This window comes from Mugil cephalus, chromosome 9 (assembly GCF_022458985.1).
Source record: "Mugil cephalus isolate CIBA_MC_2020 chromosome 9, CIBA_Mcephalus_1.1, whole genome shotgun sequence".
Taxonomy (NCBI): domain Eukaryota; kingdom Metazoa; phylum Chordata; class Actinopteri; order Mugiliformes; family Mugilidae; genus Mugil; species Mugil cephalus.
The window spans coordinates 20,602,544-20,617,417 of record NC_061778.1 but is presented as its reverse complement, the minus strand read 5'-3'; the positions used below and the strand labels follow the sequence as shown (position 1 = coordinate 20,617,417).

The 14,874-nt window shown below is 39.0% G+C and overlaps 1 protein-coding gene across 1 annotated transcript; it reads left to right on the top strand.

Moving 5' to 3' along the window:
• The first annotated feature begins 5,700 nt into the window (after positions 1-5,700).
• Positions 5,701-14,247, top strand: LOC125013110 (TRPM8 channel-associated factor homolog). The gene is made up of 12 exons (XM_047593434.1): positions 5,701-6,014; positions 6,158-6,929; positions 7,081-7,297; positions 7,532-7,817; positions 8,595-8,890; positions 9,142-9,316; positions 9,499-9,593; positions 11,094-11,304; positions 12,244-12,480; positions 12,646-12,869; positions 12,983-13,096; positions 13,405-14,247. Exons 2-12 carry the CDS (start codon positions 6,283-6,285, stop codon positions 13,636-13,638), a joined length of 2,736 nt encoding a protein of 911 aa, XP_047449390.1. The 5' UTR covers positions 5,701-6,014; positions 6,158-6,282; the 3' UTR covers positions 13,639-14,247.
• The last annotated feature ends 627 nt before the right edge of the window (positions 14,248-14,874 follow it).

The following is a 14,874-nucleotide window of genomic DNA, read 5'->3' as shown; positions in this document are numbered from 1 at the left end:
GGGCTGTTTCTGAAGTCTGCAAGGTGATGAGTAGATGGCTCAGCTCTTTCAGGTATGAGAACTATTTGTTTTTATGACTTTATTTTAATCGTTTATAATCCTTTCAGTTTCTAAGGAAAAGGTTTGTTGATTGCTCATTTAAATAGTTGCAGCTTAAGAAGCAAGATCCATGAATTAAGTTCTATTATGGTGCCAAACAATATTCATATAATGTCAATATCTGAGACCAATTTAGACCAATCATTCGACAATACAGAACTAGTTGTTGATACATTTGTAGGAGGAGGTGTAACTTTTTATATCCAGGATCACATTCCTGGTAAAAATTCATAAAGATTCAATTAAGGGTCCCTAAACAACTATAGGACTATATATAAAGGATCATACAAACACTTTGAGCAGGAGCTTTTCATGAAGGACATAAACAACACTAGGTGGCACTGAGTATGAGATTATTTATGCCAATAGCACACAAACATGCACCTTTGAAAAAAAAAAAAAAAAAATACAACTGTAAGGGCAAAACGTACACCATGGATAAATGGTGAACTAAAAACCTAATGGGTCAACAGGATGCAGCCAAAAGAGTGACTGATTGAATTGCTCAACATCTGGCAAAGAAAACTGTAAATGAAGAAATCTAGTAACCAAGCAGCCTGTAAAAAACTGTGGAAAACACTGAATGAAATAATGGTAATGATGACTCCTCCACATGCACACTAACTATAAAACTATATGATGAAGTATAAGAACTGTAAGTTTGACTTTGTGCAGATTGCTGTCCCTGACATAAAGCAACTATTCCTGTGCCTGCCAAGTGAAAAACTGTCTGGGACAGATGATTTAGATGGTAAACTAACTGTTACAACTTGCTGTGCCTTACATAGCAACTCCAATTTGTCACTTCTTTAACAGACAGTTAATGGGGTTTGCCAAAGGGTTTGAAAAGAGGCTAAGTTAATAAGGATATGGATATGCATATGGATAATGAGAAAATAGGCACAGTGTTTCAGTGTTGATTTTAAATTCATACATCACAACGTATTGATTGCTAAATTAAATAAATACAGATTTTGCCACACAGCACTCTCCTGGATGATCAGAGATCGCAGAGAGTCTTTTGTAATGGTAGTCTTTTCGACTGCAAGCCGACCACTCCCTTGTGGAGTTCCCCATTCCCTTCACTTTTTTTCTCTTTACACAAATGATCGACCTCTCGTGTGTAATGTACACTGATGACACAACACTATACAGCACTGCCTCGACTATAAATTATTTAGAAACCTTTGTAAATCAGGATCTAGATATAGATCAGGGGTATCTAGATGGGTAGAAAATAACAAGTAGCTGAATATCTCCAAAACTAAATGCATTATCTTTGGCTCAAGAAGTATGGTCACTGGTGACCCATGGCTGTATCTATTAATGTCAGAAACAGCAATAGAGCAGATGAGAAAACTAAACTACTTGTTTGTTGTCATGTTGGATGAACTGTCTTGGTCTGATCACACTGATAGTACTGTATCCAAAATGGGAAGAGGCTTTGCATTAATTAGAAAGTGCTCTCCTTATTTTGCATCCTCTGTGATTAGCCAGGTAATACAGTGAAGCATGGTTGAAGTTCTTTGCAATTTTTGGGCTGCATTTCTACAAATGGAGTTCTGGATTTGATCAGGATTAATGGTGTCCTCAATACTGACAAATACAGAGAAAAAATTTAACGAGTAAAGTTTTAGTCTGTCAGTCCAGAACATCATTTTTTATGGAAGCATATTTTGGAATTTTACAACTAAAGTAATTTTACTATACAGAAGGGAACAAGAAGGAACACGCAATAACCAGTTTGTGAAAGATCCTGTGTGACTGTGGCTCTCACGTAGTTTACTTGGAAACATATTTTGGAATATGTTTTGAAATATGTTTTCTCATGTACAACTTTAGTCATTTACGGTGAAGAAGAAGGGATATTAATAACCAGTTTGTGAAAGATCATTTGTGGTTGTAATTCTTGAGAACTGACATTTCTGTGAACTGTCACATGCTGACAAACCGACTTTCTGTACTGGCAACAAACCCAGAGTGTCATTGCTATAGGGTGGGAGTGTCTAGTCTGGTCTTGGTAGGTGTTACATGTCTAAGTAACATCCACATGAATGACAGGTCCAAAAGTTTTTGTATTGTGACAAGGTGTTTCATCACTCAAGAATTTGCACAGACTTGATCTTTGGGTTGTTTTTTAAAGCATGGTTGATTTCTATCTCATTTTATGAAAAAAAAAAAAAAATAAATGCAGGTGAAGAAGTAGGAATTGGTTTTTCAGTGACAGAGGATCTATTATGTTAACAAAAAACAGTACCTAAATACCTGCATGTCAGAAAAGAACTGAAGCAAGATGTAAAAAAGCTAATGAAGGGTCAGTCTTTTTTACAAAAAAAAAAAAACTTCAATAAATGCAGTAATTGAGAGTTATACATGTCCTAGTCTTACTCTATTGGAAGTAGCCTTGGAATTTGATCTTATCCATCGTCTAGTCAAAGTGGGTTCAGTTTACTGAAGAATTTTACCTCTTCAACTCATCTACCCAATCACTCAGTTTTCTACAGTTCAATAATGTCCTGTAACTCTTTACCTCCTCACATATCTCGCTCACAAAACAAATTCACTTTAAAAAAAATTACTTAAAACTCAACTAATGCAGCAGACCATATGACTGGAAATTCATTATCAATATTAAAATAAGTAGAATTATTATTGTGATAGTAGTGACTGAGATATGGCATTGTTAGTGCTATTATGGTATATTTGTACAATTATAGCGTTATAAATATATCATGATATTACGCATATATAAATAGTGTGTGTGTATCATTATAATTGTTGTTGTTGTGATTATTGTTACTATTGTGAATTATGACTGTTTGTATGCTTAAATGTTATCATTTATGTTATATTTTATGTCCTTTATGGAGCCCAGGAAGATTTATGGAAGCCTATTTTGTAATATGTTTTCTCACGTACAACTTTAGTCATTTACTGTGAAGGAGAAGGGAACAAGAAGGAACACACAATAACCAGTTTGTGAAAGATCATTGGCTGTGGCTCTCATGTAGTTTACTTGAGAACTGTGGGTTGTGGGTTGAGTTTACTGAAGAATTTTATCTCAGCAACTAATCTGCTCAGCCACTCAGTTTTCTACAGTCCAATAACGTCCTGTAACTCTTTACCTCCTCACATATCTCGTTCACAAACAGGGCTGTAAGCAGGGCCGAAAAAATACTGAGGTCATGAATCAGAGCTTCTAGGCGGGTACGGGGGCATGCTCCCCAGGATTTTTTTTTTAATTCCATTATTTAAATCTGGCCATTTCAGAGTCTTGAGGAGCAAAAACATCATCATTATGACTTTTGAATAGGTTTATTTGTTTTTTTTTGTTATCAGAAAACATCACTCTCATCCTAAATGATTTGCAAATGAATCCCATTTTAAAACTGGAGACTGAATTTCATCAAGTCATGGATTAGGAATAAAAAGGAAATGAACTTTCCTGGGACAGAGGGATAATATATACAAATGCAGAAAATCAGTGGTATATCCCTTTAACTATCACTGCAACTTATAGCACCTACATTTTGATGTCTAAAAGGGCCAGCAAGTAAAAAAGAGAAAAATAAATCCATAAAAATAACATCATATCAATGCAGATGTGTTCTAAATAGACACACTAATAGGCTATAATAAATGAATTTTATATTTTACTATATTTATTTGAATAATTCCTTATTCATATGACTCTAATATGCATTCTACATTTGACATTTTTCATAGCCTATAATGCTTACCAACAATAAAAGTATGAAGTTACACTGACAAACACAGATCAGGCTTAGTGTTATTGCTTCATCACAGACTTGACATATACAAAATATGACAGGAGATAGCTTCAAAAAATGGGGCATTTTGAAGTTTTTTGAAGGACCATTATGGTGACTCATGAAGTAAGGGAAAGTTACCACAGAAAATGATTTATTATTATTATACTGAAAATTAACCGGATGTGTTATTTTGTTTCTGCGCACGACTTCTTGTCCCGCACGATCTGCTCTGTAGCGTGTTGTCGCGTTGTGCTCCGGGATCCGGCGGCACAAATATAACAGGTTCAACATTCGACATTGAGAAAGCAACACTGAATAAACGTTTCATTTTCAGTCGAAGATGTCGCTGACATATCAATCGCAAAATGCTCCTCTTCCAGTAACTGGTGTGACTGACTGACACACTGTGTGATACTTACCATATGTCAGGCCGGGACTCGAAGCAGAACTCCGGACTCAGTATGCAGAGATGACAAAGGGGGTTTAATTGGAATGTTCAGAGATCCCTCACAGAGGGACAAACAAATGGCCACAAAAATTCCTGGGCGTAATTCTAATCAGTGAAAACAAAAACTCTCCAAAAGGAGGAAATACAAATCGAAGAAACAAATCACTAAATAAACACAAAAACACTCCGAATGGAGGAAAACCTCAGAACTGAGGAAATAACTAAGAAAAGACTAGACAAACAAAAACTATCTCTCCGAGAGGATTCACAGGCTTACTTGGAAATTCTTTGGTTGAAAACATGAAGCAAGGCACGAGAACAAGTTGACGAGGAGCGTTACTTTTCAAAATAAAACAGGAAATGACAGGACAAAACAACCCCAAGACAAGACGCCCTCACCACGGTGTGACACCATAGCGGCCATAGCGACAGTGTGTGTGTGTGTGTGTGTGTGTGTGTGTGTGTGTGTGTGTGTGTCATTATAATTGTTGTTGTTGTGATTATTGTTATTATTGTGAATTATGACTGTTTGTATGCTTAAATGTTATCACAAACGCTGCATCATACATCATCCAAAACATCCAAAACATCTTCTCAAAACTCTATAAGTCCATTTACCTTTTTTAAACACTTTCTGGATTACCATGACCTGGACAACTGAAAATCTTCACAGATATATTCCATCATCCATCAGATTTCTTTCTTTTCTTTTCTTTTCTTTTCTTTTCTTTTCTTTTCTTTTCTTTTCTTTTCTTTTTTAGGAAAAATTGAAGAGTAAAGCTTTAGGCCCGTGGGATCCATCACACTAAGCCTCTCAGTCCAGAATATCTTTTTTCATGGAAGCCTATTTTGGAATATGTTTTGGAATATGTTTTCTCATGTAAAACTTTAGTCATTTACTGTGAAGAAAAAGGGAACTAAAAGGAACACGCAATAACCAGTTTGTGTAAGATCATTTGTGGTTGTGGATCTTGAGAACTGACATTTCTGTGAACTGTCACATGCTGTGTTTGAGTTCTGCCTTCTGCATTTTCACACTGCTGACCAGCCACTCCTAGTCTGGTCTTGGTAGGTGTTACATGTCTAAGTAACATCCACATGAATGACAGGTCCAAAAGTTTTTGATGGTAGATGGTAAATATTACTTCTCCTGTCAGTGGTTTTAATGTTGTGCCTGATCTGTGTTTCATCACTTAAGAATTTGCACAGACTTGTTCTTGGGTTGTTTTTTAAAGCATGGTTGATTTCTATCTCATTTTATGGAAAAAAAAAAAAATACGCAGGTGAAGAAGTAGGAACTGTTTTTTCAGTGACAGAGGACCTATTATGTTAACAAAAACCAGTATCTAAATACCTGCATGTCAGGAAAGAACTGAAGCAAGATGTAAAGAAGCTAATGAAGGGCGTCAATCCATAAAAAATACTTCAATAAATGCAGCAATTGAGAGTTATACATGTCCTAGTCTTACTGTATTGGATGTAGCCTTGGAATTTCATCTTATCCATCATCTAGTCAAAGTGGGTTGAGTTTACTGAAGTCCCTCCTCATGTTCTCTTTCTTTAAATAGTGCTCTCTACTCTTTACAATTTGTCTTCTCTCCCTCGTCAGACATACACTCCTAGAAAGTGTTGTTCTTGGAAAATTGCTCTACTTCAATCGAAGTATATGTCCTGACAACCAAACTGATTTTCAGGTAAAAATCCATTTGTTGTTTTAATGGAGTGTTGAGTTGCAAGCTTTGTGGGTGCTACTGTTTATCCAAAACTGACATTTTAATGTTTTTCTTTGTTGTTATAGATGTATAAAATATTTGAAGTGTCAACTCTGTTTTCGCAGGACAACCTAATGAGGTCAGCCGTCTAGGGTTTAGCCCCACTCACTAACACAACTTACAGTCAGTGCTACTTTTGTCTGCCCTCCACCCTCTTCACACAAATTTCAGAGCATTTTTCCTCCACACCATGGCCAACCAGCTAATGCAGTCCTACCCCAAAGGAGCCTACACCTCTTTAATGAGAGGTTTCAGGCAGCTGGACCTACTTTGCAACTCTGTTCCCTGTGACCTGGTACTCATTGGAGACCATGCTTTTCCTTTAGCAATTGACAGCCAAGGCCAGGTCCTGATGGCTGCCTCTCTGTACGGCCGTGGTAGGGTTGTGGTCTTGGGTCATGAGACGTATCTGACCCGCTTTCCAGCTCTGGTAGAGAATGCTGTCACCTGGCTGAGTGGAGATGGATCTGAAAACATCTCTGTGGGGGTGCACAACAGTGTCAAGGCAGTCGCTGATAACCTGAGTAGATGCAGCTTCCAAGTAGAGGTTGTGGGGGCGTTTAGTGACAATCCAGGAGTTGGTGTGTATGTGACAGATGCCTACAGTGTGGATGCAGACGCAAAGGACCTGGTGGCATTTCTGAAAGCTGGAGGAGGCGTGCTGATAGGGGGGCAAGCGTGGCACTGGGCTTCATGCCACAGAAATAAAAACCCATTTCTCCAGTTTCCTGGGAATAAAGTGGCAGGAGTGGCAGGCATCTACTTTGGAACACATTATGGAAAGGGAGAGAACCTGACTGTCTACCCAGAAATCCCATCCCACTGGAAGGCCATAAAGTAAGTCTATACTTCCCCTTCTATTAAAGTTGCAAGTTTTACTGAAAAATGTGCCATGCATGTGGCCCTACTATGTTTGCAGTGAACATTGTGTTCTCCGTCTTGCTTCACCATTATTGCCCATGTTTTTTTTCCTCTCTTCTTCATACAGTGTTGGTAAGAATTTTGAGGAAGACCTGGAGTTGTTACTCAAAGGGACTTCAGAGTTTAACCTCCAGGGAGATTTTGCAGCTTCTGAGGTTCTAGTTCATGGCCGTTTGGCCTTCCCCATTGGTACCACTGAAGATGGACAGGCTTTCCTGGCAGGAGCATACTACGGGCAGGGACGGGTCATTGTGGCAACGCATGAGTGCTTCATGGCAATGGAGGTGAAGTTAGAATCAGTCAAACTCCTCATTCTCAAAGCAACATGTTGGTCTGTCATCTGTAAATAACAGCCATGTTACAGATAGATGACCTTTCGCAGAATAAAATGTGATTCATTTTCTCATTTGTTAGTCTACATATTGATTTAAGATGTCTTTAAATTGGTTATCCTCACTGTGCTAAGTGATATTACATACAACTTATGTATCTATTTAAACGGACACTTTTTATTACAGACACTGGCTCCATTTATGAACAATGCTGTTCGATGGCTGGACCAAGGGCGGGGTGGAGAAATTGGTTTTGCTCCAGCAGTCAGCATTTTTACCGACTCTGGTCTCAAGTGTAAGAAGACAAATTTCCGAAAAGACCTGAGTGTGTTTGTGTGCACCGCATACAGCGATGAGCATGTGGAGGAAATCCAAGACTTTGTGGCAGAGGGAGGAGGTCTGTTGATTGGTGGACACTCCTGGTACTGGGCTCAGACACACCAGGAGCAAAACCCAATAACCGATTTCTCAGGTATGACAATGGAACAAAATGTGATGAGGTCCAACAGTCTGTCAAGTTTAGTGGTATAAAATATCACGCTAACATATGTTGAGCACATGTGTATATGATGTTATACAATACATTTACCTGTAACAGTGAAGCAAATACACCTTATAGACTGTATTTAAAAAAGGCTCTAGTAGAGGTTAATCCAAATGGTCAACACTGTGGTGGTTTACATTTCTTGCTGCAAATGAAATCAGCAGAGGTGAATGTAATTCTGTGAAAAATGCTCAAATGCTAAAAAGGAAATGCTTCATAATTCCTATTTTACAGATAAGCAACACACCACCAAAATGATCATAATTTGTCATGTGTCATAGCAGTACACTAGTTGTGCAACACATTGTAGAAAGAAAAACCCAAAATGGCATGTCAGACAGTTTTGCAAAACCCTCTCCATCCAAAATATGTTTGTCATTCGGAAGATCACGTTTTCCTGTTTTTAAAACACAAACAAAAGGTCTGTTGTGCAGTGTTTTTGTGCTGTTGGATCAATCTGCTGCTGTGACATGTAAGTGTATCAACTTTCTGAAATCAAAAAAACTAAGAAGAATTGATCGATCACTGGTTGGGATGGTTTTTTACAGATATATGTTGGAACACGTGACATCTTTACTTTGGGATAAGCTATAACAGCCAGTGTCCTAAATGTGTCTTGTAGTTCCTTTTGCCACCGGAGTTCATTTGACCTGAATTATGCAGAACACAAAATAAAGCCAACTTTCTTTCTCTCCTGTGTTTCAGGAAACAGAATCCTGAACAAACTGGGCTTGACCTTGTTGGTGAACACAATCACTAGAGGTTTGTACAAGGCCTCTGTGAAAAGCCAGGGCAGGGAAGACACGCACTTCCGCCATCTTCTGCAACGTGTTGCTGGTAATGTCATCTGTGGTCAGGGACCTCCTGTGAATGAGAAGAAGCACCTTGAAAAACTGGGCAAGGATTGTGCCGCCTTTTTGACCATGAAGGCGTATGATAGCAGCTCCTACACACAACTGCTGGATGTCCTCATTGACATCTTCAAGTGTGGCATGCCACAGGTGGGCAAAACGTAATTTTTCGATTTAACAGCTTGTATGGTAAATAGGCAAGTACATCCTGTCTCTTGGGGCAACAATATGCCTCCAGGGACGAGAATGTTCTTGGTGGTGAAAGAGTGGCAGTAAATGTGAAGTTGCTCTGACCTGCACCTGATTTGATAAAATCGAAGGTGTGCTCATTGTTAGTGAATGAGGTCTGATGATGTTCCAACCAAGAGCTGTGTTTTGTAAATGACAATGTTTGTTTCAAGGTGAGTGAGCACAACCCGGTGAGGAGTCCCCAGGATCACTTTCTGCTCTCTCTGGTGAGAGACCTATATCATGTTTGTCCAGATCCAGATGCCCTACTGCCCTACCTCATCAAGCAAATCCCTGCGAGGCCTGTTGTCTACAACCAAAGGATCAGGATAAATGCAAAAACAACAGGTCAGATCAGAGTGTTGTGAACAAATGCGGGAAATAACTTCTCAATTATTTGTCCCCACAGCGTAGTATATTGTAAGAGCTATTGTGATATTGCATTACATTAACATGGAAAGGTAACACGTTCAATATATCTGATTCACATACACCTCAATATAACATTTGCTGCTCTGTTTCTGTATCAGAAAATCACGAGTGGATCAGTACCGGTCTGTACCTGTCTCCTGGCATGAAGACCTACATGATTATACCAGAAAAGATGGTGAACAAGAGATGGCAGGTACAGTACATTAAATCAATGTCTACTGTGATTCTGTCATCATTCTGCTAAATTTGTACATCAAGTCAAATCCATTAATCTACAGTGGTGGGCAAAATTATTACAACACTTGGTGTATTTATGATGTTTTAGTTGCTTTTGTTGAACTGGCCATTATAATACCTGCAGAATATGAAAGTCATCATTATGCTATAAAACATAGAAGAGAGCCATCACATGGAGATTTAGGTTACTTTCCCATTTTACTGTCGATGTCACAACACCACGTTCTTTCTCAGAAAGAGCCAAATTACTTGTGTAATTATTGTCAGGTTTGATCATGGTTAAACTTAAATGTTGACAACTAGAGTCTTGGGACACTGTTGTGTGATTCATTTGAATGTACAAGGCCTATCCTGCTCATCAGCAATGGCTAATACTGCAACAATGTTTTGCAAGAGCTGTGGGTTTAAAACTGGGTGAAGAAAGACCTGGTGGCAGAACAGCAGATAGAACAGATGATTTAGTGAAGATTTGTTTCATCACGGATAAGAAAGTTTACCACAGTATTCTGGTGATTCACAGAGTACCATCTGCGAGTCGTGGATTCATATTCCAATAATAATTTTGATAATAACTATTGCCAGAACTCCCTTTGACAAGATGTAATCTGGACCTCTCAAAGTCTAGCCCTCAGCCCCATTGAGCACATTTGGGGCAAGTTGGAAAACAAATGTACAGATCTATTGTAGACTCAAAGTAAAACCTTTGGCTTAGTGTTGACATTTTCAGGAAATATACTGACACTATGCCAGAGAGATGTGCTACCGTAATTGTTACAAAAAGTGAACATACCAAATATTAAAATGAAACATGAATTAAAAAAGTAGGACTCGGTTCATTTGAGATTTGTCGTACTAAGGGCAACCATCTGCATGCTTCATGAACATTATGACATTAAATCATGTTTTTGAGGCAAAAAATAATCAATATTTTCAGGTTAATAATTTTGGCTATCAAAAAAGCAAAATCTGTCAAAGGTCTTTTGGACCTAAAGTAAAGTAAAGAAAAGTAAAGTGCTTTATTTGTATATATTTACATCACTGTACAATGAAATTATATGGTGGGATGGTTGGATGGTCCTGAGCTGCTGTGGCCGTGCCACTGTGGGCCAACACTTAGCAACCATGTTTTGGGGGTGGGAAATAACAGGACAAAGTTTTGTAAAGACTTGTAAAGATAGGGATAGCTTTTAAAATTAAGCCAGGCACTACTCTTTGACGTCACATCTATGTCTTATTCAGCCTCGTAATGACTGAAAATGTGAAACCGCTGGAAAATGCAGCTTCCATGAATTTAGCTGTTGTGCTGACTGCTATGCTTCTACTGTTATTCCTCTGTTCATGCAGCTCATCCATTTTCTACCTACTGTTTATTACATACATACAACTATGAAAAACTTAATCATACTGCACCGTGGAATTATACAGATTTTAAATGCACATTCAATGCCATCCACAGGTTCAGATAGGCTGTCAAAGTGACTTCCTGAAAGCTGAAGAGTTGAAGAGAGCACCACGTGTTCATGAGCGATTTCCTATTACCTCAGAGATGATGCAGGTGTGGAACCTCTGGGGGGGGCTCATCTACCTGGTGGCTCCACCTGACACATATGTGGAGGGGGCCGAGGTCATTGTCCAGGTAGCTGTGAGTGCACCTTATTACAAGTCTGGTAAGTCTGTGTCACCGTCAGCTCACTGTTGTGTGGTGCTTGAAATAATCCACAACACGTAGTAAGGTCCTCTTTGTTCTCCTCTTCTGTCCCCCCCTTCATTGACTTCATCTCTCCCCCAACAGTGCTCTCATCAGAGTCGTATATTAGGGAGAGTCTGGCCAACATGGGTGCCATGTCAGATAGATCAGAGGGAGAGATTCTACAGTGTAACCCTGTGAGGCGGATGTGCTTTGTTGAAATGAATCGCTTATTTTCACCATTAACGGGCCTATAAATGTTATTGCCAATGCCTGTCAACATGTTAAAGGCCCTCACTTAAATATCCCAATGTAGCTGTGTTTACCTTCTCCTCAGTCTGTTCATCCGTCGCTGTTAAAAGTTTGAAATTACTCAGAAAAATTATAAATACTCACAAATAGTGAAAATTAAAGAAGTCTTACTGTTAATTAGTATTATCATTAGTATTATCATTATGAGATTAGCATGCTAGCTACAATAACTTAGTAGCAACTGAGGTAAAGTTACGTGTCAATTATATTTGTCTATCTACATGGACATAAATTACATCCACACGTGGGTCTCACAGTGTGGAGTAGATGACGGTAGCTGCTATTTTCAATATAATTAATTAGAACACAACACTTGAAAAGGTGTGTTGAGATTCTTTAAAATGTGCATATTAATCGGCTATTTCATTGGTCACTATGTTTCTGGTGTGTGCATTTTATTAATGTGCAGTTCGGAAAGCCTTATTAGATGCTCAAGGATCACTGGCTCCAAGGGCAACAGAAAGATGAAAAGGTGTTGAGTGAATGGCACAGCTGAAACTTTGGCTCCTTGTCTCCTCCCTTATGATTTGTCTACAGCGATGAAGAGTTACAATATTTCAAAATCCTGAGTTCATTATACATGCAAGATCCACATACTTCCCTTCAGGTGTGACAACAGCAGCAGATTGGTCATGGCTGCGCACAGCTCCTTCACCCTGGGCAGAGTTGGAGTTTGACAACATCATCCTCACTGTACCATCGGACGTTGTCAGGGACCTGGAACGTCCTGATGAGGTGGCAACGCTCTGGAATGGTATCATGGAAGGTGTTGCTGATCTTGCTGCCATCCCACGCAAATTTCCTCGCAAAGAGCGCATTGTTGCGGATGTTCAGATTTCTGCTGGTATGTGTGTCTCGTTGTTACACATTCAAGAAAATGTCTCATTGTGATTGGGCTGTCCAAAAAAGGTGATTTATATTATATGTTATATACTTATATTTACTACTAGTTTTAACCATGATTACATTCGGACAACAACACAGACTGAGTGGCGTTGCCTCTATCCAGGTTGGATGCATTCAGGCTATCCCGTCATGATGCACACGTCCATAGCAGCTGAGCTTGTTAAACCGAAAGATGCCAGGATCAAAGGTCTTTGGGGTGAAACTCACGAACTGGGACACAACCAACAGAGAGGCTGCTGGGAGTTCCCACCACACACCACAGAGTGTACATGCAACCTGTGGTCAGTGTATGTGCATGAAGAGGTGCTGAAGGTCAACAGAGCGCAGGTGGAGTAAATTACTGCAGTAATGGTATTACATTATATTTTCCAATTTCTAATCATATTGTTTCTCGATGTCGTTATTTTTCCTTTGGTAACATTTCACAATGATTAATGCAGGCTCATCCATCTCTGACCAAACCAAACCGGCAGAGTCGTATAGATGAGTATGTGAAGGGAGGCAGGAAACTCAGCGACTGGTCAGTGTTTCTGGCTCTTGAGACATACTTGCAGGTGAGAGAAAATGGCTGCAATGACTGACTGTTAAATCATGAGTCCGGAATTGCTTTATTGATGTCAGCTAGACCAGACTAGCTAGGCTAGGCATGAGCTAATCTGACGACCTGATCGGTGCATAGAAAAGTTGTGTTCTTGTCCCACTTAAGTGTTTAAGCAGGATGAGGGAAATTCTCCCACCTCTACCTCTGTGCGGCCAAAAAAACCTTCTTACAACTGTTCTAGTTTGTTGCAGTACAGTTCATTCATACAGTTTTGTTCCTCGATCAACCCTCTTCCCATTCTGTTCACATTTACCTACGTAGCTCCAGGAGAGGTTTGGCTGGGATGCCTTTAAGAAGGTGTTTGCTGCTTACCATAACATGAGCAACTTTCCTAGTGACAACAAAGGCAAGATGAACCTGTATGCTGTGACCTTCTCCCAGACTGTGGGGATGAACCTGACTGGATTCTTCAAGGCCTGGGGTTGGCCCATAGAAACATCCACTGAGGAGAAACTCAACAACCTCCCTCCCTGGTGTGATCACCCCATGGTCTAGTACTGCCTGTAATCTGAGTTAGAGCAGAGCAAGCAATGTTAGTTGTTAATCAGCGATGAAGTCTCTATATGCCTGCATTATTCTATCCGTACAAAGAAATGCTTTGACACAAAACCATGGTTGAGAACAAAGTTGAAGAAAAAAACAAAGTTTGAATTGTGATTGATTATGATTTCTGATTCTGATCGCTGAGAAAAGGAAGATTTCTGAGCAGACCCAAGCGTTCTTCTCGGAAATGCAGGAAATCATGTCTTCAGCAGACTACCTGATTAAGCTTTCAGGTTTACCTCTAATTGTCTTAAATTTGAAATAGTCCAGATCACAACCTGTATATAACAGCAAATGATAACAGAAATACAGCTTGTTAACACTGTGACTTCCAAAGTTCTATACATCTTTGAATGTTATGTGCTGGCAGATGGAAAAAAGATTAAACTTTGAATGTTAATGTTGGAAAAAGACTTTTCTATAATAAAAATGAAAGCAAGAAAGTGAAAAGAAAGATAACATATAACAGGAAGAATTACGCCAGTAAGGTATTCAGACATTTTCTTTTACAATTGCTGTTTGCTGCTTTGCCAATTAAATAAAATATACTGTACATCTGTGGTCATGTGATCATGTTGTGTGTCAGCGATTCTTTTTTAGATGTTACATGATTTTGCTGCCAAAAGTTGATATTAATGCAAGCAATCGCTTACAGTGGCAGTGTTGAAGACATTTAACATTTAAACTGTCTCATAAGTCACATCATACTCTAGGCCTAGAGTGAGTTAACCCAATGCAGAGTGAGCCAATGAGTGGGTGACAAAAGGAAGCATTGCGATATTTCTATATTAAACAAATAACAATATAAAGTCAACAAAAACCATGTAAATAATGTAGACATACAAGATGCCTAAAAGAAGCTTAATTTACCCATCATGTCACTTCAGTGAACAAGCATTTAACTGGTGGAATGTCCTACCAGGACATCTATTTTAACCTCAAGGAGTCTCCTGATAATTATGTGTACATTATTCCCCAAAATAAAGTAATAAAAACCATTTCAGGCTTCAGACAGTTGTACAGACAAACAAGGCTGGATAAACTCCTTGTTGTGAATTCATAGTTCGTATGTGAGCATCAGGACGTAGGCAAGTTTCTAGGAGTTCCTAAGGTGTAATATTTAAGCTGAAGAAGTCCATTCAAGCTTTACATTGTCTTTACTTTAAATACAAGAAATATGAAGTTTCT

Bases quoted from the DNA above. Each gene is read 5' to 3' on its own strand.
- LOC125013110 (XM_047593434.1), top strand. From the start codon at position 6,283: ATGGCCAACCAGCTAATGCAGTCCTACCCCAAAGGAGCCTACACCTCT. The intron at 6,930-7,080 runs GTAAGTCTATAC...TTCTTCATACAG, and splicing joins TCCCACTGGAAGGCCATAAA to TGTTGGTAAGAATTTTGAGG. The intron at 7,298-7,531 runs GTGAAGTTAGAA...TTTTTATTACAG, and splicing joins AGTGCTTCATGGCAATGGAG to ACACTGGCTCCATTTATGAA.